This window comes from Leuresthes tenuis, unplaced genomic scaffold (genome assembly GCF_036924035.1).
Source record: "Leuresthes tenuis unplaced genomic scaffold, fLeuTen1.0.hap1 SCAF_17, whole genome shotgun sequence".
NCBI classification, from domain to species: Eukaryota; Metazoa; Chordata; class Actinopteri; order Atheriniformes; family Atherinopsidae; genus Leuresthes; species Leuresthes tenuis.
Window position 1 is genome coordinate 21,951,804 of NW_027325371.1, and position 26,386 is coordinate 21,978,189.

At 42.1% G+C, this 26,386-nt stretch overlaps 1 protein-coding gene across 2 annotated transcripts; it reads right to left on the reverse strand.

Moving 5' to 3' along the window:
• On the reverse strand, positions 1-24,725 carry carhsp1 (calcium regulated heat stable protein 1). Of its 2 annotated transcripts, none has more exons than XM_072369297.1 (5): positions 24,706-24,725; positions 6,562-6,700; positions 4,494-4,602; positions 3,537-3,659; positions 1-805 (listed from the first exon to the last, which is right to left on the reverse strand). In XM_072369297.1, the coding sequence occupies exons 2-5, from the start codon at positions 6,641-6,643 to the stop codon at positions 643-645; spliced, it is 477 nt and encodes a 158-aa protein (XP_072225398.1). In that variant the 5' UTR covers positions 6,644-6,700; positions 24,706-24,725; the 3' UTR covers positions 1-642. The 2 variants fall into 2 exon arrangements, with proteins under 2 accessions (XP_072225398.1, XP_072225397.1); XM_072369296.1 differs by lacking the exon at positions 24,706-24,725 and adding an exon at positions 22,657-22,837.
• Positions 24,726-26,386: the final 1,661 nt, after the last annotated feature.

Consider the following 26,386-nt stretch of genomic DNA (forward strand, 5'->3'; position numbering starts at 1 on the left):
TCCCAGTTGAAAACACTTTATTTCACCAGTATAGCCACCCAACATGATCAAATACACATTATAGATTGAGATATGGAGGCACAAACAGATGCAAAAGTTCTCTGGGTAGGAAGAGGCACATGCAGGTTACCTAGAAACACCCCCCACCCTCCATGCTGCTGGAACTACATCACTGCTCAAGCAAAAATGATTCCTAAAACTCAGGGAATCTGAACTGATCGTGTCTGTCGTCACCCTAACGTCTACCAAATGTATCCCAGAGAGGATTTCCAGGAATGATCGTAGCTGCAGTCCAGTTGAAATGTTCTACCAATGTTCAACACAGAGTTCTAAAATCCTATGCAAGAAAACTAATGTGCCCCCCCCCCACCCTTGACTGTAACTGAACATCGCTTCATATGTTGTGAATCAAGCCGACGTGGTTTCCTGATATGTAGGAAACTACTGCCAAAGGAAGGCAGAGGAAGCAGATCACATTTCAACAAGAGCCAATAAATGAGATGATTGTGACATCATGATGTTCCAGGTGTCTCAGGGTGACTGATGACACTTCCTGGGTTTCCGTCTGCCCATTCTCACATCACTCCACCTGATCGTCATCCACTCTTCCCTACTCCCCCCTCCCCCCTCGAGGGTCAGCCCTCAGTCGCTGATGATGTGTCCTCCCCAGGTCTCGTGTTTGGTTCCCGGCTTGAGATGGGTTATGGTCACCTCCACCGCCTGGATCTTCTCGAGCTTAGGAGGGAGGGAGCAAATCTTGTAGCTCATTTCGTCGCCTTCCACTGGGACGTACTCCCCCTCAATGCTGGAGAAGGAGAAGAAGAAGAGGTTTATGAGTTAATTAAAGCAACAGTAGACAAGAGTGTGAACTAGAGGGCTGCATTGGGATTGGGTCTCGCGGGAGCAGGCGGTATGAGCTTTGTTGCGCACGGGCGGCTTAAATAAAAACACTGCGGGATCGGGATGCAGTGTTGCCAGGTCACGTGTACGATAATTATCGTATTTGTATGATAATTTTGCCCTGTGTACGATGTACGATCAATAATCCCAAAAAAGGCCACATATATGATAATTTGACCATTCTGTGAATTTTTGGTTGTAATCGGTTGTAATCAGCGTGTCGCAACAGTCTGTCGGATTTTTTTGTGAACCCTGAAGGCATTTCCATTTCCAAGTTTCAAGCCAATCGTGCTTTTCTATGTGAGCTACGAGTAACGTGCATGCGTTTGCCTCAGAAGTTCCTAACAGTAGATGACCTCTAGGCCTCATTATTTGGCTCATTAGTTCCCACTCGTCATTGTTTACGGGGACATTTAGCCTAACGCAACTGCTGATGCAAAGCCGTGAGTGCCTGTTAGACACTATTCAACACTAGAGTGACTATAGCGCATCAATAGACTTATTTTAGTTATGAGAAGTGTACAATAATTTCCCTCAAAAGACGATCATTTTATGTTTCTGGTACCATAATACTACATTTCCCACCTGGCAACACTGTCGGGATGTATCCTAGCGACAGGATGTCAATAAATGATGTGGAAAGGAAGCTCAGAGAAGGTCTTTACAGCACAAAGACAAAGCAAGGCGAGTCTGACATTTGTAGATGTTTCTCAATTGTCCATGAATCTCTTTATTAATAGCCTATAAAATGACGTGTTTTCTCCTGCGGGACGGGAGAAGACACAAAATCAATGTATTTCTATTATTGTGCGAGCATAAATTCTCAAAGTTTTGCGGGTGCGGGCAGAAATTTAGTGGGAGCGGGATGAAGAAAACAGTCCCGCGCATGGCTCTAGTGTGAACCTTGTAACTGAGTCTTTCTGACTCCTTCAGATGTACACCAACCTGGAACTTCCCGTGGAGCATTTGGGGGCTGAAATACTGCAGTTCACAACTCTGGATTCCAACCCAGTAACTATCTTTCTTTATGATAACATGTCACATGATAACATTGGCCGCAAACATCCTTAAATGAGAGATTTATGGGGGAAAAAGGAAAAAGAACAACCCAACATGTTTGCTATAATGGACACACAACAAGACAGATGGGGTAAGGAGACCGAAGACAACGCTATCTGAGGAGAAAAAGACAAATAAAGCAGAGGGGCATAAACATCTGGCTGGATTTAATTGCTGGAGCGAGAGTAAAAAAGACAGGATGTAGGACAGATGTCATGTCACCGATATCTGGGTTCACTTTTTGTGTTTGCTTGCACCCGTCGCCTTCAAATGTCCGTTATATCCGTTAAAACGTGTTTTTCTTCACCAATGCTGCACTGCAATATGTTCACGTGCATCAGAGATTCACTTCGGCGCTCCATGTCATAGCCAGCGTGTTCGTCCATGTTAAGTTATTTATCAGCCTTAAATGTTAGTCATCTCCATGGCCTCTGCCTCACAGATTAAGCCTCAGTTCATAATAACCTCAGTCCCAGTTCACACCAACATGAAAAGAAAGTGTGCGCCACAGCGTATTCAAAGGCTTTGTTAGATCCTGCATCAGCCTGCTTTGTCGCTCAACCTTCTTGGTAGCTGTTTGTGGTGTCTTTGTCAGCACAAAAACAAATTCCCACGTATGGCAGCTTGTGTGCTGGATTCGGACTGATTTATGACAGCGACGTGACATCCTACACCTGCAGGGACAGCCAAAGAACAAAAAACAAACAAACAAACAAAACAACAACAACAAATGTGCCACTTTAACAGAAAGGGTCCGACATGCAACAGCAATGCACTGAAATATTCAGTCCTGACTGAAGAACGACTGAGCACATTTGATGAATTCAAATAAACTTTATTCACAAACATATTTATTAGCTTCCTGAGAACATCAGCAAACAGAAGCAGCGACACTCGATCTAAAGTTTGAAGGGAAAGTTCCTGCACCAGTGGGTCGTCTGCCGATGTGTTCGAGGACAGTGAAGTGGTCACTTAAAAAAATTTGTGCCTCTCAGTCACGCAAAATAAAATGTGCATTATTGAGCTGGCACTTTGATTCAGCTTTGATAGGGGAACTTCATGAATCCTTAAAAACCCAAATACGATCGGGAAACACAACCTGTTGGAACTGCATTTCCAAGTCTTTCAAGTACACACTTGTTAGCCACAATGATCCAAACGGACAGAAAAGATTGACTTTGTGTATCACTTGGTTTGTCCTGTTTGACAGTGCGTGTTGTGGCGTTGTCTTTGATGTGCATGTGGGTGTTGAGTGTGCGGATCTGACGTCTGTGCGTTTCAAACCTGCGGCTGAAAACAAAGGCACCGTGGTGAAGGTCATCAGATATTCTGCTACCCACCTACTCACTCCTCTTTTGTGTGAGTGTGTGTGCCTCTACTCTCACAAAAAGCCCTGACATAGCTTGGTGTCAGTGGTTAGAACCAAAGCAGTCCCTCTCATTCGAGCCTCATCATTGGTGACAAAGAGGAAGAGCGGCACACAAACACCCCCCCCCCCCCCCCCCCGACATTATGCGTGTGCACAAACACACACCCTCACACAAACTCTCTGCAACCTATCTGCAAGGGACACTTACTCTGAGATGTGGACGAAGATGTCGGCGCCTCCGTCGGATGGTGTGATGAAGCCGTGGCCTTTGGAGCGGGAAAAACATTTACACACGCCGGTAAACACGGGACCCTCGGCTGCACGGGCCGTCCTGTACAGCGAGAGGGACACAGGTGGAGGAAAAAAAATGTAAAAAAGCGATGAACTTTGATTGATGAAAATACTTGTTAACTCTGTCAGCCAAACTCAAGGGATGAGCCCATGTGGTGTCTACACATCAGACAATTTAGCAAAGACTGACTTTTAAATTTCAGCAAGAAGCTGTTGCAAATCCTTTAGTTGCATCTAAAGAAAATAAATAAAGATAACACAGATTGACAGACATAGAATAGTAGTTCTGTACCAACAAGGTGATTCCCAAAGAGATATCAGCTGAATACTTGACACAGAACGGAACAAAAAGCAGCCAACATCCAAAGAAGAGCTTTGAATAAAGCTCCTGGATAATAAAACTATTTATTTGTATTTCTACATGTCACTCTGACTCCAGCCTTCATTTCTAGTTTAATGCAGCACCCTTTTATCATGTTAAAATGGTACAAACTCTGTTTTTGCCTCATTTACAGAGCCCTCCATATCATTAGATTATATCATAAGAATCATTGTGGGACACCCTTTGTGCGTCTCCTTTCAGTCTAAAAGAAAAAAGGACATTTTTGCTCTTACAGCTCAGTACTAAATTGAACCTGTAATGAATCTCCACTCTGTTACTCTGAAACCAGCAAAGAGAAAGAAGCACAAAGACGAGGTTTGCGTTTCCACACGTGGGATTTCACTGTCTGTGATTCATTTCCTTTCATTACACAGTCCTGTCTGACTCTCAGTGATCTGAGTGACAAAGCTTTCTTCTGCAATATTACACTCATTAATTACTCATGATGCTGTTTCATCTTTGGTTTTGCTGTGTGTGTGTGTGTCTCCTCACGCTGAATAGGTCCTGTTCCTGCGTGTGGGCAGAGGGCTGGGGATGAGGAAGCCTCTCATGGGGGAAGGCGAGCGATCCCGATGCCTGCTGGTCGGAGGCTTCAGGGATACTGAAAGGAGAAAACATCAGGACAAACATCACAGCTCAGGACGGCATGTCCCCATTCTGTGTGGCAATAACCAAAGACCATGCTTAGTCACCTGACTTTTAAGTAAAAACATAATCCTGCACAGATGTTTTCAAGCTAATTTTACCACGAGACTTTCAGACTGATGTTCACCATCCCTTCAGCACGAGCCATTTCAGCTCACTAACTCAGTGTTTTCAGGTTTAAAACCCTCAGAGATCCACTGTCCAATCACAGAGATATCATGGATGGCATCGCCTTGGTTTCTGCCGACACAAAGCCATGCTGAAAAACTGCTGCTCAGGGTGTGAATTTTAGAACAAATTTAAATTTCAAAGCCAAATCTTACTGTTCACATCACCGCACGTGAACACCACACACTCAGAGTAGCAGTATTAGCATTTCCAGAACAAAATGACCAGCTAAGGTTCTTTCAGTTTGAGCTCTCAGGCCGTTTACTGCATGCTCTCTCAAACTGTAAAAATGCACTCTTCTTCGCACTCCTCTCAAACGATGGAGTCGAACGGGTCACTCGACACCCCTGACACATTTGCGATAGTTGGTGTAAAAAACAGATGAAAAGGAGCAACCTGGAAGATTCCTCTGTTATTTGGACCAGAGCGTGTCACAGACGTTTCATTAAGGCCTCGTGGAAAAAGAGCAGAATACGTCTCCTGTGTCTGCTTTTGAAAGTGACATTAAAACGTTTATCTGACCAAAGACAGCTTTTTACTGGCTCTAAAATGCTTTTGTTATCCTCATCATATTTGACCTCACTTTTATTGCCAGCTTCAGCCAGATTCTTTCGTTCACTCACGCGAGACGATTCATATTTCGTCTTGTATCTGGGATGGAACATCAGTGGAAAAGCGTGTTGTGTTTAAGGAGCATCCGAACTTCTCAGCAACAAGTCCTAAAGCCAGGCTCTGTGATGCTACAGGGCCGCATCGGTGTTCCTGGAAAAGCTCATTCCCACTTTAACATACCCTTCTGCTGCTTCTGACTGCTAACATTCAATTGTCGAGACTTCCTTCATATTCACAGAGTAAAAGAAGAGCAAGTCGCCGGCACAGTGAGCCGTTAGATGAGGAGCTGCAGGCAACAGACTGCAGGCTGTGATGGAAGAACATTCAATTCTTCACCTTTTCACAGTCCATCTAGGGGGTCTAAACTGACACGCTGCTGGTCCTTCTGTTGTCCTGGAGACAAATCAGCAGCTCAAGAGTTTGATCCAGCACAAACACACTCTTTCTACAGCGGTAATAATCACCAAGTCAGACCAAACAGGACGACAGAAAAGCTAAATGAAACCGCCAGGGTAAAGATATCCTGACATCCTCATGCCGGTGATTAAAAAAAACTAAGCGGGTGTTCAAGCCCGCCCTTTTGGTGAGGTCAGCCAGATGGATGCGAGTGGGTGGGGCTCAAAGGTTGTGGAGCGGACTTGTTGATTAAAAGTCAGATTGATGCGTTAAATGAGGAACTTTCAAATAAAAGGGAACTAAAAAATGCCAGGGTTGTGTTTTTTGGGGAGCTTTTCACAAGGAAAGTGATTTCTCAACAACACCTTTAAAACACGAGGACAAACAGATGCTGCTCCATACACAGGTGGTTATTACAATGTTAGGAATGATGTAATTAGCGCTCCCTGTTGACCACGTGCCTGCACCAATCACAGCTGTTCTCCTCAACCAGATTTGTTTTCCAGGTGTTTTAATCATTCAACAAAATAATTAACAATTGTTGTAATTATATTTATAATTAGAACATTATTCTGGCCATGATCAGGCGGCTCCAGTATGAAGCGCTTTAGCCTCATGTGTGATGTTTACTGACACAATAATGTGCGAAACAAACGGGTCTGTGCTGAATCAGTCGATTATGACACAGATGTAGCTTTTCTCAACAGTCCTGTAGAGCAGCTAAAAATATTTTCTATACCTGGAGAAGTTGGGGATCCTGCAGAGGGCAGTGGAGGGGTCACAGGTCGGGAACCCTGGATGGGCGTGGCCTCAGAGGACATGGCAGCAGGCAGCAGAGGGGGTTCGCTCAAAAGTTGGCACCGGAGGTTCTGAAACACCTGAGGAGAGTTAGAGTGATAGACTGAAAACATCTTTTTTATTACAGAGCTGTCTCAGTTCTCTTCCTGGAGCATGACGCACAGCATCAATCATTACACCATGAGCTGCGGCACTTCAACCAATTAGAGACGAGCCGAGAAGAAAACCTCCATCGGTTTCTCCCTCCAACTACTGCTCCGAAGGGGGAAAAAAATGGGTGGCTGTTCAACAAAAGGTTCAAAAAGGCAGGATATAATTATAGCCAAGGAGTGCTTTAAAAACAAAAAAATACAGCAAGAATACATTTTTGACTTGTGTATCGTGGCCACTCACAAAGACGAACCCATCAGCTGATTAGAAAATGAAAAGAAAAGTGTCTTTCTTTGCAACTTCTTGACATTTCCTAGTGAGACTTTTTTTCTACGAAAACAGATTTTCACATGATTTCCAAAACATAAAAAGGGAGAAAAACGAGGAGGAAGCTCCTTCTCCTCCTCTTCTTCTTCTTTTCCTTCTCCTTCTTTAGGTTCTGGAAGGCTAGACGTAGCAAAGGCACATTACTGCCCCCACAGGTCACAAATAGACGTTTTGATAGCTCACAAATCTCGCGAGACAGATTCTTTACGAGACGAGAAACATCGTCGAGTTTAATCTCGCGAGATGTCGTGGCAGCTCTATAAATTATCATGGGAAGTGTGAGATCACTGGCAAATATAATGAACAAGCTGGAATATCAGGAAGACATGGCTGCAGGAACAGCAAACATCTCTCTGCTCAGTTTTACGACCGTACAGGCAGACGGAGACTGCAGACAGAGGTGTAGCAGTAAAGGAGGAGGGATTACAAAGCTTGTTAACAGAACTGTCAACTGAGAAGGCTCGTCTCTGCACCCCTGATGTTACCCGTTGGCTGTCAGTTCCCATCCACGTTGTCTACAGAGTGAGTTAACCTGTGTTGCCTGCTGATTCTGTGTGACAACATTTGCCAAGTTGTTGCCAAGCTAGAAACATAACACATCCCATAGATGCCGAAGAAAGAAGATATCTACCACACATTCCTCTCTGCTACAATCCAACTTTCTACAGGTTTACCAGCAGATTTATATTTAATTTTGTTATCACAACAGCATATCCTTAATAGTATTATTAATAATAATAACTATTAATACTGAAGAAATATAACTTCCCTTCAGGGATTAATAAAGTCTTTTCGAGCTGAATTTCCATGGCTGCTTAGAGAAAACTTTCTATCGTCAAAAACAGTTAGTGGTACCAAAACCAAGCTGGCTCTGCTGGCCCAGAAGATCTTAATAAGTGTAACTTCAAACAATATCACTACAAAGGCTTTAAAGTTAAAAAAGAATGTTTCAAAAAGAGAATCTGAACAATTCTAAAAGGGCCCAGACCACATCTTTAACTCTTTTTTTGAGAAGTTTACTGCTGTGTATTTTAAGTTTAGGAGGTTTCATTTTCAAGGTAGAGATTTCAGTTTGTTGGTTTGTTGAGACGGATTACAGGCAGATCAAGTGTGTGAGCTTGTTTTGGTGGAATATCAGAGTCTCTGGAATGTGGCGTTTGTGCCGGTCAGGGATGAGTAATAACTGCTGCAGGACAGAAAACACAGTTTGCTCAGCACAAAGCTCAATACTTATACAGTCGCTCACACCGTCGACAGGGGTCTGAATGCATTTTATAGTCTGGAAGAGAGAGCAGAGTGAGCACGGTGTCTGATCTGTCTTAACTCAATAAAAGAGGAGTTAATCCAATTGCAGCCTCTCTGGACAGCCCGCTTCCTTTATGACCTACCGTCAACACACATTAACACATTTATTGCCTTCTGTTTACAGTGTCTCTAAGCGGGATCCCAGCAAAAGGTTGCACATGTGAATCAGCAAAACCAAAATGACTGAATAAATAAGAACATTAAACACAGGCAAAGAGGGAGAATAACTCCTCAAGAACAGCAGCAGGAAGGAACCTTGGTGTTTACAAGGAGTGAAAGGAAAATGAAGCAGTTAGGTGGAACATTCTGTAAGCGGGAGTCTGGAACAGGCCTGGAAAACATGACCTGATCAGGACAGACTTCGTCTGCGAGGTCTCAAACTTTACTATCCATTTTATTAAAGCAACACTGGAGAATTTCTGAACCTGAAAACTTCACATTGCCAAAAGTATTCACTCACCCGTCCAAATAATTAAATTCAGGAGTTTAATTGTGTAGAAATTCAAGCACCTAGGCATGCAGACTGCTTCTCCAAACATTTGGGTAAGAACGGGTCGCTCTCAGGAGCTCAGTGAATTCCAGCGTGGTTCCGTGATAGGATGCCACCTGAGCAACAAGTCCAGTCGTGAACTTTCCTCGCTACTAAATATTCCACAGTCGACTGTCATTTGTGTTATAACAAAGTGGAAGCGATCGGGAATGACAGCCACGAAGTGGTAGGCCACATAAAATGACAGCGGATGCTGAGGCGCATAGGTGGGCAACTTTCTGCAGAGTCGATCGCTTCAGACCTCCAAACTTCATGTGGCCTTCAGATCAGCTCAAGAACAGTGCGTAGAGAGCTTCATGGAATGGGTTTCCATGGCCGAGCAGCTGCATCCAAGCCATACATCACCAAGTGCAAGGCAAAGCATCAGATGCAGTGGTGTAAAGCACGCTGCCGCTGGACTCTAAAGCCGTGGAGACGCGTTCTCTGGAGTGACCAATCTCCATCTGGCAATCTGATGGACGAGTCTGGCTTTGGCGGTTGCCAGAACCTTAGTTCCAGTGAAAGGAACTCTGAATGCTTCAGCATACCAAGAAATTTTAGACAATTTCCTGCTCCCAACTTTGTAGAAACAGTTTGGGGGTGGCCTCTTCCTGTTCCGACACGACTGCGCACCAGAGCACAAAGCAAGGTCCATAAAGACATGGATGAGCCAGTTTGGTGTGGAAGAACTTGACCGGCCTGCACAGAGTCCTGACCTCAACCAATAGAACACCTTTAGGATGAATTAGAGCGGAGACTGTGAGCCAGGCTTTCTGTTCAACGTCAGTGTCTGACCTCACAAGAGTACTTCAGAAAGAATGGTCAAAAATTCCCCATAAACACACTCCTAAACCTTGCCCAGAAGAATTAAACCTGTTATAACTGCAAAAGGTGGGCCGACGTCATATTAAACCCTATGGATTAAGAATGGGATGTAACTTAAGTTCATATGCGTGTAAAGGCAGATGAGCCAATACTTTTGGCAATATAGTGCATGTGTTTCCGACTCATTTTGAAGTACGTTGACTTGTTATGCACATCACCAGCCCTGAAACTGCCATGGAGTGCCTGGGGGCTGAGAAAATGCAGCTCACAAGTTCGGTTTCCTGCCCCACACCGGTTTGCTTCACAGCCACAATTTCTGTGGACTAATTAAGAACGTGTTTGTGGCCTCTAGTTCAACGTGACCAAAAAATACATGTATGGCTGTGTACATGCAGGTCTCAGCTCAACATTTATCTTCAGAACAGCGGCGATACGTCTCACAACTGGAAGAAAAAATACACCTTAAAAGTTGCTTTAAAATAATAATAATGAGAATAATAATAATAATGACGATGATTTTGCAAAGTTCTTCGAATTTCTGCTGAGCATCTTTACCTTTTCAGGTGGCAGGTAATGTCAGTTCATCCTGAATATACTGGAAAGCCAACTTCAGTTTTGCTGAAAATGGGCTTTTGCGTTATAGTTGGTCATACTATGGATGTAATCCAGACCTGTCTCACAGTCTATGTTTGGTGGCACACTGAAGGACACGTGAAGAAAGCCCACTCATGTCCATTCCTGCTCCAGATTAATATGATAATATCAAATAATAAGTACGAGATCACGGCCTCATAATTTTGAGATGGTGGACCCTGACTAATATGTGGCACTGGTTCTAAAAATGTGACATTTAAAAATATGTCTAAAAAGTGGTTTTATTTTCTAAGATTAGACACAATCTATTCACTCTTAAGCTGCAATCATAGCTTACGTCGCAATGCATCTGTTGTAGTGTCGTCAACCAGCTGAAACGTGATGCTTAAAAGACTGCGCAGCTTTCATACTGAAAGGTGTAGTAACTAAGTGCAAATATCTGCACAGAAAACCGTGCGCACGCCTCAACCTGCGCAGCAAAAAAGTCTCAACACAGAAAAAAAACAACACCATTACTGTCACAGTTAATGAAGAGAAACGCAATGTGTAATGACATCTTTAGAGAATAGAAACGAGGTTTGAAATCAAATGGATGGAAATATGAGCGTTGTGCAGAGTGTGGCTGACTCAGGTGGAGCTGCAGCATTTGCCCACGACGACAGGCTGTGAAAATCTAATTCCCACGCAGGAAGCAGACTGGACACAGTCACCCAGTGTAGTGAGAATACAATTACAGCCGAAGCTGTATACTGCCGCTCGCCCCATCCCACCCCCACCCCCAAAAGAAGGCGAGTTTAGGTTTCTGAAATCAAATTAAATATTACAATAATTACATATCTGCTTTCATTCAAGGTAAACAAGAAATTTGTGCTAAAAAAAACAAACAAAAAAAAAAAGGTGATTACTGGCGTCCCAGAGTCACTCCCCTAATGCCCTAATTTATTATTATTATTATTATTGTTATTATTATGTAATTTCACATCTCAGACTGGAGTGGAAACTTTATTTTTGAGGACTTCTGTGAAGAGAAAGAGCTTTTTAATTTGCTGATAGCAACTGACAGACAGACAAAAGATTGCACCAAGGTCCCCACATCTTCACACCATGTTCCATTTCATACACACCAAACTGTGGAAACTGGTGACATTTCTAAAGGCGTGCATGGCTTAGAAAGGAGGCCCCTGGTCTCTAGACTCTCCGGGAGAGATTTATAACTTCTGTTCGCTATTTTCAGTTGGACTCCGAGTTCTACACAAGTGCTTAGGACGACAATGAAAGCATTACTGGAAATGGAAAGCAAACAGGAAGACGATCAGAGAGCTTTAAAAGGTCAGAGCGGGTCTGTGCGGCAGGTTTCTACCCTGTTCAATGTGAGCACAGTGCAGTGATGCGAGGGCGTCGCTCCCACTTTACTCCGCTTAGCACAAACACTCCATCCGAGTCGCTTATTTTCTATGCAACTTAGATGTATTGATCTTGAATATAAATGTGGAATTTCAGTTTTTAAAAAAAGAATTCTGGCCCCATAAGAGTGCGGGTTCAAGTTCAAACCTCAGCTTACAAACAAATGCATGATCAGTGCTCAGAAGAAGCAAATGTGCTTGTAAGCGCCTCATTGTAAGCTAATGCAAGGAGCTAATCTACATGAAACATTCAAATAACCGACAGTGATCCATTTTAAAAGTTGTCCAATGTGGAGTCGAACAGGGGAGATTAAACGGAGCAGCTCGAGTTGGAAAAAATCTGCAGAAACACGACGGTGAAAAGAAGAAAAATCATCTGAGGAATGAAGAAGATAAAAAAACATCTCTTCAGAACAAGAGACGCTCAAGATAAGGATGAGTAGGTCAGACATGACAACATAACATATCTGTGCATTTGTCGAGGTTTCCATCGGCAGTCAGCTCACGTCTCTTTGGGAAACTCAAGCATAGCCCCGTCGATGTAAAACTGCTGCACGATGCTGCTTTGAAGGAACATGCCTGAAGGAGGTTCCAGTCTGCCCCTACAAGGCTTATCAGAAAAGTGTTAACTGACGATCTCACTTACACCTGCTTTTTGTTTCCAAAGGCCCATAAACAAAGCACTGCACGACATTTCACCGGCACTTTATCGGCTCGTTTGTCAAAATCTACATTATTAGTAACCAATTTAATTAACTTCAATTCTTAAGTAAGTGATAACTAATGCAGATAAATGTAGAGAAGTCAAAATATTTCACTAATGGAAGTGCAGCGAAGTGAAATATGAGGTGTCAGACAGGATTAAAAACACAGATTTGACTTTATGCTCTAGTTTAATTGCAGGAGTTGAAAATAACTTTTTCTCTGCAAACATCGGTCAATCCGTCGCCGCAAAACTAAGCAGGAGTCTCCACTTTGGAGGCTGAGACCCTCGCAGCTCCAGGGGACGGAGAAAGATGAGAGAGAAAAAGAACGACAAACTAACTGTGGGTTATGGGATATCAATTTAAGCTCAACACTGAGATTTAAAAAGTTCCAACGCCCATTTCATGAGTTGAATACGAGTGAAACGAAGACTGCGGTCTCACAGCTGGAGTGGAACTAAATCTAGACACAGTCAGGCCCAGTAAAACAATGAATTGGAGGCCTCGGCTCAAACCTTTGGTTCCAGTTTGTTCTGAGTATGGAACACACAGTCTTTCTGACCGCCGTGCCAACGCAAACAAAAGCCGCACTCTTTGTTGTCCTCGCACTCAGCCGAGTTAAACCGGTGTCGTCTGGAATTTTCCATGACAGTTCTCTCTGGGTAGCCCGACATCGAGAGAGCACCGCTGACTCAGCACATACCCGTCCACTGGGACGCCATACATTGGACATCACCCTCAGAAATGCTGCTTGCAATCTGGCAGAAAGTGGTGTAATTAACACACAATTTAAAGCAAACACAGCGGACGACCGGGCAACAGCTTACAACGAATTCAGACGCACGCTGACGACAAAATGGGGTGAATATACTAAGACACGCCTAAAATTACTTTGTGGCTCTGCGATAGCACTACGGAATATCTTATCGTTGCACTCTGGACCTCGGCGAAAGCCCCCCCGTTGATTGCTGAGCGGCAGGAAGCCCGTCACCTCCCATCCTGCTGAGGTCAGGATGAGGCAAGAAACAAAAAGTGAAGTCAGAGGAGAAGACATAACAACAAGGCCTTCTGAGTCACAGGCCAGCGGAGAGGAAGGCATCCAAAAAGATACAGACTGACTGACTTTTGATCAAAACAGAGGTCTTTTTATGGGATCCGTGCAGAGCTTCAATAACATCTGTTGGCCTTAAAGCCAATGAGGATACAAGAAAAGGACATGCTAAAGCTAAAGCTAAGCTCCAAACACCCTCAGAAACAGAAACTGCCGAATGTTAATCAAGGCACAACTGGCCTTATTTGTTGAAAGCATTAGGCCGCACAGCTGTAAACATCATTTCACACCCACGTAGACTCTTCCCTCACAAACACACACACACACACACACACACACACACACAGAGGCAAAACCAGTGTGCTGAGAAATAGGGAGGCTTTCAGACAAGAAGACCCTGTGAGGTACTGAAGGTGCCAGTGAGATCCGTCTCTCCATCTGCTCTTATTTTCTTTTTTTGTCTGGCTCAAAAGCCCTTTCGCAGATTTACACAGTTCCTTTCTCACCCCCCCCCCCCCCCCAAAAAAAAAAAAAAAACTGAAAGCGGAGGAAATGTCAGCGAGGACGAGATGACACTAGGGCACCCTGAGCGGAGAGCTGGGTATGAACTGAGCTACAACAGATGGAACAGGAGCTTCCTGTAACAGAAAAAAGGTTTACTGTCCAGGTCATAAAACCCCTAACAGTCCCTCTTTTGTTTTGCAACCAAAAATTAATCAATTTAGCTCAGCTTTGCCTAAAATGGAACCCTTGGTATTGCCAAACAAACCCAGTGTGCTTATTTGCTTTCAAAATGCCACGAAGCAGGATTCCTTAAGTACTCCATTAACCCATTTCTTAATGAGGAACATCGAGACTGCTGCATGTTCTACTTCAGTTCAGTCCTTTTATATATAAAAGGGTGCTGCATTAAACAAGAAATGCAAGATGGAGTCAAAGCGACACTTTGTAAGACAAATAAACAGTTTGATTACATCTTTATCGAACATATTAATTACTTATATACAGTACCATGCAAAGTCTCGATCCACTCCTCGGTTCTTTATATAATCACCAGCAAAACACGAAATACATGCAGTGATTCATCAAAAATGTATAAACAGAAACTGATATATATAAAAGGTAAAAAACTTTGTGTTGGTCAGTGTTTGGTCTGAGCTCCTTTATTCTCCAACACAGCCTGAACCCTCTGAGACGAGCTTTCTGTTATTTCTTTAAGGAGTCTTCAGGAATAGTTCTGCAGGCTTCTTGAAGGACATCCCAAAGCTCTTCTTTGGATGTCGGCTGCCTTTTGTTCCGTTCTCTGTCAGATGATCCCACATTGCTTCAATAATGTTGAGGTCCGGGCTCTGGGGAGGATTCATCCCTCCATAAGACCTGTTGCCACTGATTTTCAGTACAGTTCTTATGTCATTTGGCATAGCTCAGCCTTTTCTCCCTGTTTCCCTTCCTTAAGAACTGCTTCTTGACAGCCACCCTTCCATGGAGACCATTTCTGATGAGGCTTGGGCCAACAGTAGATGGATCAGCTGATGGTCCAGAAGCTTCTCTCAGGTCTTTATCTAATTTCACCACTTTCAGATCATCTGCTCTTGATAGTTTTATTTTTTTTCCTGGGAGTGAACACTTCGTCTTTGTCCACCACTTGTCCAGTTTCCTCATTTCTTTAGGACACACTGCACACCATGTTGAGAATTGCAAGGTTTTCAGCTAACAGCTCTTCGGTACAAAAGTACTATTTCGTGCCTGTCAAACCGTGCTATCTTTGCTCATTTTCATAGATGCAACTAAAGCAACAGGAACAAATCATGTGTCTTAGCAACAGGCCGCTGGTAACAAAGTGCCTAAAAACATGACACATTCCTCCGAAAACGCTCAGGTACATGGATTAGACTGAAAAAGCAGAACATCTCCAGCACGCTCCCGAACCTCTGTACTGTGACTTAAAATTATCTGCCCGACATCAGCGGCGTCACAATTTCACATTCGCACCGATTCTGTTTCATCGCTGAGAACGAGAAGGACCTTGGGGCTAAAATGGATGCAGTGGAGCGGGGATGTAAGCAGCTCTGGGCAGGTTTATCGAGCATCTGTATGCATTGACACAAATGAGAAGATCTGCTTCAGACACATTATGCAGCCACTGGACGCAGGGAGCACAGACCATCCATCACATCAAACTTTCTATGTCCCCGGAAGCCGGTGTGAGTGGGTGAGTGTATAGAAATGTGTTTGTTTCTATGATCCTGATCTAACAATTTGATGACTACTAGCTTTCCACTGTGAGAGGATGTACTTTCAGTTTTCTTCACTTAATAGGATTGCAGAATAGAACAGAACTGTATCAACATGTTCTCTGGCGCACAATGAAGTACACGAACCTTAAAAGTTGCCGTTTTTTGGGTCATTTATACACAGTACAATGATATCAAAGCCACATGCAAGATAAAACATTGACACAAAACTCAGAGGAGCTTCTTCATTTGAACGCATTTCTGTTTCAACGTGTTCGACGAGTCGAAGCATGGCCTTTGATAAGAATACCTCTACCTTCCCCTCCGTTATCAACCTTACTGTTCGTGTAAATGGACTTCTTAGTTTGAACTAAAGCCAAAATAAAGGATTAATGTCGGCACATAAAAAGAAGCCACAGCACTACTGCATGCATCAAGCATTTCATCCAAAGCCTGTAATTCAGTCTTCATTAGAATGTTCTTACTCTATGTGGAGTAGAGACAGATTTCCTGTATACAAAAAAAAACAACTGCTTCCTGCCATTCCTCAAACTATTTGTATGTATCAGTGCAGTGCTGTAACAAATGACTAATGACTTGCAGGCCAATGTCAGAGGAACAGGATTTTTTACAGGTCAAATGCACTTTCTCCTGGGAAGACCCAAAGAACGATGACTGAAAACGTTTGGAACAACAAACTTAATCTCACAAGTCAGCAACAAGTGGTTGAACATGGATGGGCGAGGCTAACAAATGCAAAATCATTTATCACATTTCCTCAAATTAAAAAAAAAAGAATAATTGAATTAAAAGCCTCTTATATGAGCTGGGGACGGAGTTGAAACTAACAGCTGAGAGCCAGCATTGCAGAGTAAACCCAGTAACACCAGTGTTGTTGACTTCACCTCTGTTCCAACCGCCCGTGGTGGCTCAGCGACGAATTACAGGTGCATCAACTTCAACAGCCCCGTGCTGCCTCTGCACTCGCACATGATGCTCAACCAAGTTAAACTGCAGTATCACCAAAAGATGAAGGAGTAAACCTTCATTACAGATCAAAGATCAGGTTTGAGCCACATGTCTTCATTAGTAACAGACAGTGGGTGAGGACATTCTCTCAGTAAGACCAAGACACAAAGAAAACTAAAAAAAGAAACTTTAAATCAAGTTTATGGGGATAAAAAGTGTATTAGCTGGGGCTGGGCCTATGGGAAAAAGTCACATCACAATATTTTTTGTCACATCACAACTTTTTGGGCCCTTCTTATCAACAATGCCCCCACCCCCCTTATGCCTTGAACTGTGTCTTCCGTTGTTTCTTCTGAGGGAGCACTTATTTTCTTTTTTTTTTAAACGGCTGCAGCACAAACAAACAAACACGCCACGACTAGCATGGTTCTATTCCAGCCACGTGATTGGTTCAGCGCGGCACAATTCTCTTTGTCATTGGCTATTCACATTATCTGTCAAAAGATGGACGAATGTAATCTTTTAAAAAGTATATCGACCAGGTTTCATATCTCTATCGAGGAAAAGTTATTCCTCGATAGCTACCGTTACAATCGCCCAGCCCTAGTTCTAGCTAGAAATATATTTTAGCGCCGAGCGCACTCATCACAACACTGAGTTTGGCTCCGTCTGCTTACTGTCCTGTCCTTCCATTTTTAAATAGATGCTACTAGTGCCAAAACTACCTTAGAAAAACAAGAAAGTTTGTTTTGTAATCATCAAACTCATGATTACAAAACAAAACTTCTTGGGAGGGATTTTGACCTTTGAGCCAGTTTTAAGTTCCAGGATTCATCTGTCGCAGGATACTAAAGAGCGATCCCCACAGCCAGCCATGAACAAACAATGCAACCTGATCTTGTAGCTCAACTGTCCTCCACTACAGCTACATATGTCTACAGAGCAGTCCCCCCTTCCCGTTGTGTGAAATAAAACCTTCAGGGGAATAAGTGAAGGGTTTTAAAATTCACACGAGTTCACACGAATAACGAAGGCATCTCAACTTTTAGATTCTGCTCAAGCTTAAAGTGAATCTTGAATGTTGGCAGTACTAGGTAAAATATTTAATGACATTTTACTGCATAGTTTGCTTAATTAGTCTAAATATTTCAGTTTTAAATCAAACAAACCCAAAAAAGAAGGCAGTTATGAGACTGGAAAAAACTGAAGATGTTTTTCCACCTTTGATTTCCAAGTTTAACACTTTGTCATACTCTGGAACCTCATGGGAACCAACGGATTTAACTTTTTAAATCAACATTATAATCCAGTTAATCGAACCATCTGCGCTCGATTTTTTCTTTTTCTTAAAGTCATTTAACTTTAATAATAACTTGGCAATGACCAGAAAATAAGTTTACTTGGATCCGAAAGTCTATTTGTTTAACAATGATAGTTCCATTTTAGCCAATCAGCGGTAAGTACATCAAAAAAAGTTGATAAAAAGCGTGTAATAATTATCCTGCTTCTTTACACATCGAAATCTGCTCAGGACTGCCTCACATCTTCTTACATCAGGAAACTATAAACGACACACATAAATATATTTTTTAAAATATCTATTGTAGTATGTGAAACAACTTTAGTACATTTCCACTCGTAATAGAGAGCTGGGTCAGAAAAGTCCCCATGTTAATCATACAAGATTTTAAGCTTGATTTTAACATCACAAACAAACTTTGTAGGGCAAAGACAAATGCTGCAGATCCGAGCCAAACCTGTGTTTTCACCACATTCAAGTGTGAATGCTTGCCCCAGACTCAAGATATTTGGTCAGCGGGGAAGAAGTTGATAAGTGAAGTGTCTGCAGGGAGTCGCAGCCAATGAGAGCGCGAGAGACAAGACAAACAAATACAAGAAGCCTGGTGAAGAAACTCTGTAAACTGAGCAGAATTTAGTTAAACACAGGCAAGAACACCCCTGCTTCTTTGATAGTTCCAGCATGTAATAAAACAGACTCAAGAGAGACGGTGAGGGAATGAACTACCAGCTCTCTTCAACAACCAGTTGAACAAAACAGATGGAATCACGAGGAGTTCCGCATGTCATAGTCCAACATTAATGACACGTACCAGACTTGTCTGCAGGGCAGCTGGAAGTGCCTCATGAAACAGCTGCACAATGATCGGGAGTTAAGTCTGGTGAAAAATCTTGTAGTGTGTGCCCATTGTCGAAGATCAGCCATAAAGTCTGAACCTACACGGACTTTATGGCTCCTGAACACGAGAAGCAAGCCACAGAATACACACAATACAAAGATGCTATGACAATTAAAATCACGAAGTCTGAACCTATCTTAAGAGGTGCGACTTTCTGACAACTTTCCTGAATGTGAAAGCGTTCAAGTCCTGTCTTGCTCCATCAGCTAAATTATATACTGAAATGTTGTCAAAGTCATTCAGAGATTAAGCCAATTTAGATGTACAGAAGCAGTCTATTTAATGAGGAAAAAAAGCCAGTCTAACGAGTGTGACGGGAAACAGAAAATGTTCTCGTTTTATTTACGTCTTTTATGAAACACAGTTTCTAAAGCGCAGCCTTGATTTATGTGGCGATAAACTGAGACATGCCTTTACCAGTCATTCCAGTCACATCTCAGTAACGTGGTTGGAATTTTCTCCTTCAAACATCAAACAAGTATCCGGGCACAATAAAACCACACATTTTGTCTTGTACACACAAACAAACACAGTTTTCAGAGATGAATGAACACGAGTGGGCTTCAACAATATAACCCCCCCCCCATATACACTTTTATCACTTTTCTTGTCAACTGCTACTGCGCAAACACTCGAGCTCTGCAATCAAACCCTGTGGTTGTTAAGAGAAGGAACAGGCAGTCGTGTGATCATTTATAGCATCAATGAGAAATTATTAACTATTCTGATTGCTGTTAAAGTATATTTTAAAATGTTGAGCACTGACGTCGCAAAACAGCAGTTTGATTAACATCTGATGATTCAAGCATTTTATTATTTCACGTAAACGGATAATTTCTGGTTTACTTACAGCCAAGATATCGTTAATGTTAGTACACAATGAGAAAACATTAAAGCAACTGTAACCAGCTATGGTGGAGATTAAATGTGGCATGACTTGGACAGAAGAACTCAAAACAAGAGCTGGTAGTACTCGACCAATCAGAAGTATCTAGTGCTGATGGCCACACCCCTAATCTCAAACGCCATTCCTGACAGAGCATTTTTTTGGGGGGGTGTCATACCTCCTCCATAACTTCTTGGTTCCAGAGGTGGAAATGGAGGGAAGTAAAGGGAAGAGACTACCAATAAAACCCTGGTTCCCGGAAAAAGTACCTGCAGTCAAAATTAAACGTTAATGCCGAGTAAGGCTATGGAATACAAACCCAAATCATATCCAGGCATTTCTGTGCTGAATGGCAACATTCGATAATCAGGAATTTTAGAAAAATGGGCTAAATGTTCTGTTTTAACTCAATGATTTCACAAGCACTTTAAACTGTTATAATCAGTTATTCAAAGCCAATCAAATTAATCAAATTAAAACACTATCGGCTTTCTGCAGTGTACTACCATGAGTTTTCCGCACATTCATATCGGTCAGCACGTCTTTTCTCCTGCACTCAATGACCTGCTGTGAAGAAGATGGGAACAGGGTCTTACACAAAACGTAACTAAAATTCTTTGGAAAGTTGCTTCATTGTTCAGTTACTGCTTTTTTTCATATGAAAATGTGCTAAAATGTGCTTCTTTTTTTAATCTACTTGCCAACACTGTAACTCAGAGAGTGTTCTTTGCTTGATTGCATTTTGATTCAGTGTGTGTATCAAGCGGGGAAGAGGCCGATGTAAAATGTGAGTGTGAGTCAAGAGAGGGAGATGTGGGTTGCCACATTTATCGGCACTCAGAATGGTTTTAGTTGGGGGGCAGTCCTTGTTAAGATAGGGATGCAGCTTTGTTGGGCAGCAACATACAAGAGAGGAAAAGAGCAGGGGGCTGTTCTGGCCACAATCTTTCGCGGAAATTGGCCACAGGTTGTTCAAGATATCGCTACATTGCAAGGGTGGTTGCTTTCTTTAGGAAAATGAGGTCAAGACAAGTTGAAAGCCAACCGCAGCTCAGCTTGTTGCTGACAAACACAGGGGAAAGTGAAGGCTTGGCTGCACGACAAGGAAAAACACACAGGCAGCTTTACAGGGTACACAGAGAGCATTGGATTGTATCGATTGAAACAGTATCGTCTAATTTTAGATTGAGTTTGAAAAAGTACAGGTATAGGTTAAAGAGTCTGTGTAGTCTAAACTGCCCTGCCCTTATGTCATGTAAATTAACTGTGGTGCTCCAGTTATGTTCTTAAGTACTAATACCACATCAGATCAGCAAACCTTGATTTAAAATCTCAGGCTACATGCCTTTATTCTTACTGACCTTGCAGCTCATGACTAAGCCTATACATACTTTAGTATGCATGTTCCTAAAGCAGTGAGCAGCCTTGTGCACTACAACTGCTCCAAGATGGTAACAGATTCAAATTTCTCTCAGCAAAAAACTTAAGACATAAACATAAACGCAAAGAATCTTCCCAACTCTGAAAAGATAAATAAGCTATCATCTAATTTGAACAAAACAAGCCCTAATCCAAGCTGGAGGAATGCAGTTTGCTGTGTTTCCATCTACTAGCAATACAAAGCCACTGCTGCGATCTGTGAAATGCGAACCTGACTTGTTCAAAGTGAACAGAGTAGGCTGCATAGTGTCACCACATGGGTCACAGTGTTGGGAACATTGCTTGTGGTTGGAATTAAAGAGAAGTAGCAGTTGTCCAAACCAGAAACCAACAACAACTACTGTGGACATCCAGGGGTAGAAACTGGAAATATCACTTCTCCAGGAACAACTTCCTGTTGTGAATATCATATCTGGGAAGGCATCGGAAGACCACCTTTTATTATTCACATCCTCCAAATGCAAATCAAAAATGGCAACGTAAACTTGGCTATTGGTCCTCATTGTGTTCCAGGCTGTGAGTTCACAGGATTTTGACTGTGAAATAAATCCTGTGCAACACCTCAGTCCTTTTAGTCTAGTTGATGGTACACACGCAGGGGTTATTTAAGCCCCAGCAGCATTTTCTGGGTTTCAAGAAGCTCAATTTCCTAAGATTTCAGATGGACTAACATGTTTACAAGCATTTTAAAAGTCAGGTTTTGCCCACATGCACCCCCTTACAATCTCTGACGTACTTCTCGCTTTAAACAACAACAGGCCTGCACCAGTGCACAGAAACATTTGCTTTCCCTTCACCTTTGTTTTTCCATGCGGTTAATGGACATCCGGGTTTGTCTGTTAAGAGCTTCTAGCAATTATTACAACTTCCTGCAGCTTCTCAGCGCACACATTCATCTGTGGGTAGATGAATGAGCGCTGGTACAAAATGGGGGGTTGTTGAGAGAGGTTTTTCAACTCACCCACCCCTCTCTCCCTCACACACACACGCACTCCCTCCCCTCTCTCCTTCACACACACACGCACGCACGCGCACCCCCCTCCCCTCCCCTCTCTCCCTCACACACACGCGCGCACGCCCCCCCAACAAGTCCAGTGTCCCCTTGCTTGGTATTTTTCCCCCACCCCCACCTTCAAAGGAAATGACCACCGGTCCGCGCCTGTATCTGTGATACAAAGCAACGAGTGTGGAAATCTGTGAGCTTACACACATCTCAGAAGTTAGACAGAGGGAACGACTTTCAAGCTCCAGAGCTACCCAGTTTTCCACTTCGGCCACATATGAACTAACATCATTTCGTCCAAATAAGTGGTTAAGATAACTGAGTCTAAAACTTGGAAGTTAGCTTGAAACTGTGCCATTAGCCGTGCCACACTCACGAGGTGTTTGTTATCGTCTTTTCCCCCCACAGCATCACTCACCTGGTTTCCTCCAACTTCAGTTCAGACAGATGTTTTTGAAAATCTCAAAAGCCTCAACAGATAAACTAAGTTGAGTTTGGTCGATTAAGGTATGTTTTTCCTCTGCTACAAACAAGGTGAAGCGGGATATGTCACTCCCCAGGAGCCATGCACCGTAAATACTTGCTTTTTCACGCGCTCCCTCTGCCTTTTCTGAATGGGCGTGACTAGTCTTGGTGATGTCATCTATTACCGTAATAAACGCCACAGTGAGATAAAAAAAAGTACATCCCACAAAAGATTATGGAAGCGAATAACATTGCAAATGCAAATGCATTTTAATTTTCAAATTTGACATTTCAAATTGAATATTGGTATCTATTTGCTGGGGCATATTTTGAAAATTCAATCTCAAATGTCTATTTCTTTTTCATTTTAATTAAGTGAAAGATTGAGCACTCTTGAAGAAGAAAATTAAAATGCAAATAGGATGAGTGATTACTAATTTAATTTATGAGTCAAATAATGCAGCCACATTCTTAAAATGAAAAAGCACTTCTGCAAATGCATTTTAATTTGAATTATGATTACGATTCACTTCCATAAAAGATTCGTTATTCTGTTGGGATTATTTAAATTGGTCGTTGTTTTGTAGCTTTTGAAAGTGGTTTGTCCTGAAGACCAAGAGACAAAGGATGAAATTCAAATCAGATCAAATTCATGAGCATTTTTGTTACTCTTTTTGCATGAAAGTTACAAAGCATCATTTGTAAGTATCATTTATTATAAAGAATTATTTACTACCACATGCAAAATGATACATTTCACGAATGTCACAGTAAATGGGGGAAGTGTAAGGCTGTAATTGGTGGGTACAGTGACAGTTCATGAAGCACCAAAAGGGAGCAGGTTTAAAAACTTGTATGTAGAGTGTTTGTAGACAGTTATAACTTTTACGAAATTACGCTGATTTTACCTTTAGCTGGTGATTCTGTTGGATTAAAATGCTTGATTGATACTGAATTCCAAGTTAAACCACAAGGTCACAACACACAGATCCCCCAAACAGTTCACTGAGGTTAAAAAAAAGGAAACCTAAAGTACAATTTACTATATTTGAAAATATCAAATTCAGTGGAAAGAAATGGAAAAAGCTGGGAATCGATACTAAAATTAAATTTTTACCTGAGCGAATACACAGCTGCCAAGCTATTGATTTTTCCTATTTCATTGCATCACAGCATTTAAGTTAAATCCATATGTTTTGAAACTTTATATATCAGTTCAACATAAGATAGACAAAACTAGTGAAATTATAAGAACTGAAATGAAAAATGGAAGGAGGAAGAGAAATTCAAAGCAAAGCCAAAAATAAGATCTGGTGTTGACAGTTAGTAGAAATCCCATAGTCAGTTTAACTGAGATCACCTGCAACCAGCCAAAATCTCATATGGTCGTATTACGGGTGCCAATAACGAAGGCTTTAAGGCACACATATTACTATTGTGCATACTTAATCCGTTTTATTATTCTCCCGTTTCTGTCACTATATTTTTATCCCGCATGGTTGATAGACAAGAATCATATCTCTACGTGTCCCTCGTCAGGAATAGTATGCTATGACTTTTCTCTCTCATTACTTCATTGGGAAAATTGAGAAAACTGGGAATTAGGTCCCATAGGAAATGCATTGATTTTCATATATATTGGGACAAACTAAGCTCACTTTGCTGACCTATAATGTAGCCATACTTCATCATAGTGACAGCATTCAAAGCTTAAACAGATCAGCAACGATGAAACTTTTACTCAATTAAAGGGTTTGTTAATATGTTTTATAGTTCTGACACAATGGCAGTTTAAGTTTTAGGGAAATTTATGCTCCCCCCCCACACACACACACACACACACACACACACTCTGTTTTCACAGCAGATTAATTGAAAAAACAACTCAATAAAAATACTCTCACGTCCACAATATCTGCTGCACCTAGAGAAATGATCCATCAAAACGTAAGTATTTTTGTCCTCTTTCTCCCAAAGTGACCATCATTGTGGTAGGCCTCACCGTTTTCTCTCAAATCTCCTCAGAGCGCAGAGAGCGATCCCTCGGTCTCCCATTGACTGCCATTATAAACCAGGTCTCCTGAAAGTCTTCAAAATTCAAAGTGAAGGCTGTTTTTAAACGTCCATAAAAACTATACCATACATAGGAGCAGCATAAAAGTTCCATCAGTGTCTGCTGCCGCCCCTTGTGGCGCTCACGGTTCAAGAATATTTCAGATATGACCTATAGTATTCAAACAGCGACTGCTTGTTTGAGGTCAATTTTCAGGATCAAACAGCAACGTCTTTCTGCATGTCTGTTGGAGTAATCTGTGTGCTCTCTCCCCTTCTCTCCTTTTAAACTTGCAGCTGTCTCCATAGCAACTAATGACACAGCTGATCCTCCTTCTTAACTGCCTTTTCATGTTACAAGGGGACAGCCATGATGGCTGAACCTTTACAGCAGGTTTAATGGCAGCCAAGGGGGAATTTTTGTTCTGACTCTGTCTGTGTCTGTTTGACTAAAACAAACTGCATCACCATAGCAGCCTGTCATTCAACTGGACGGCATATTTTCCCTATGAAGCAACCTAATCAGAATCAGAATACTTTATTGATCCCCAGGGGGAAATTCTTTTGTTACAGCTGCACCCATTTATAGAATATGAAAAGGAATAGAATATACAAATAATAATAATAAAACTAATAAAGCATATAAAAGAAAAAATATATATATAGCAAATAGAAATAAAAAGTCCAACAATGTTAAAAATAAGTAGACACTCATATGTAAATATTTACAGTTATTGCACATATAGAAGGTGTCAAACTTACAAATTTGAGTTGTGGAGTCCAATTGCCACACACACTCAACATCACAACCTGTTTCTCTATCTCCCTATGTCTACCTAAGAGATTCCTTGCCCACTCACAGTGTCAGGCCTCTCTAATCTAAATAAGACAATCATAAAAATGATATCAGTGGATTTCATCATTCATAAACAAGCAGGTCTCTCAGCAGACAGTAGCTCCATTGGCACCCATCAAAAGTTCTTCAGAAATGTTCTAGTTATATTTACACTTGTGGTGAGAGTCACAACTGCCTATGCCACTGCTAAGAAAGCGGCATGACAACGACAAGGAGCTTTCCAAACAAGTCAGGGACACACTTGTGTAGCAGTCCAAAATGACCCCTAGGTTTTAAAAAGAAGATGTCAAATACTTATCCCTCAGAGCACCATGATATCCATTCATTAACAAATGGAAAATGAAAAGAATATTGCATCATAACGGCCCTGCCGAGAAAGGTCAGACCATCAGAACTCATGGACCAGGCAAGGAGAGCATTTATCAGAGAGATAACAAAGAGGCCAAAGGAAACGCCGAAGGAGCTGTGGCATTCAACAGCAGGGTCTGAAGTGTCTGTATCTAATAAGCCTACAGAGCTGGGCTTTATGGAAGTCTTGCCAGGAAATGCCATTGCTTAAAGAAAAAAACAACAACAGCACATTTAGAATGTGTCACAAGGCATGAGGACAAAGGTACTCTGGAAAAACACTTGAAGCAGGGTAAACACATTACCCAAGAAGATGACCCCTGAAGTGAGTCACGGTGGTGACAGCACTATGCAATGGGGACATTTTTCATCTGCAGGGAATGGAAAAGTTCTCAATGTTTTGGGATAATGAAATGATGATTAAATA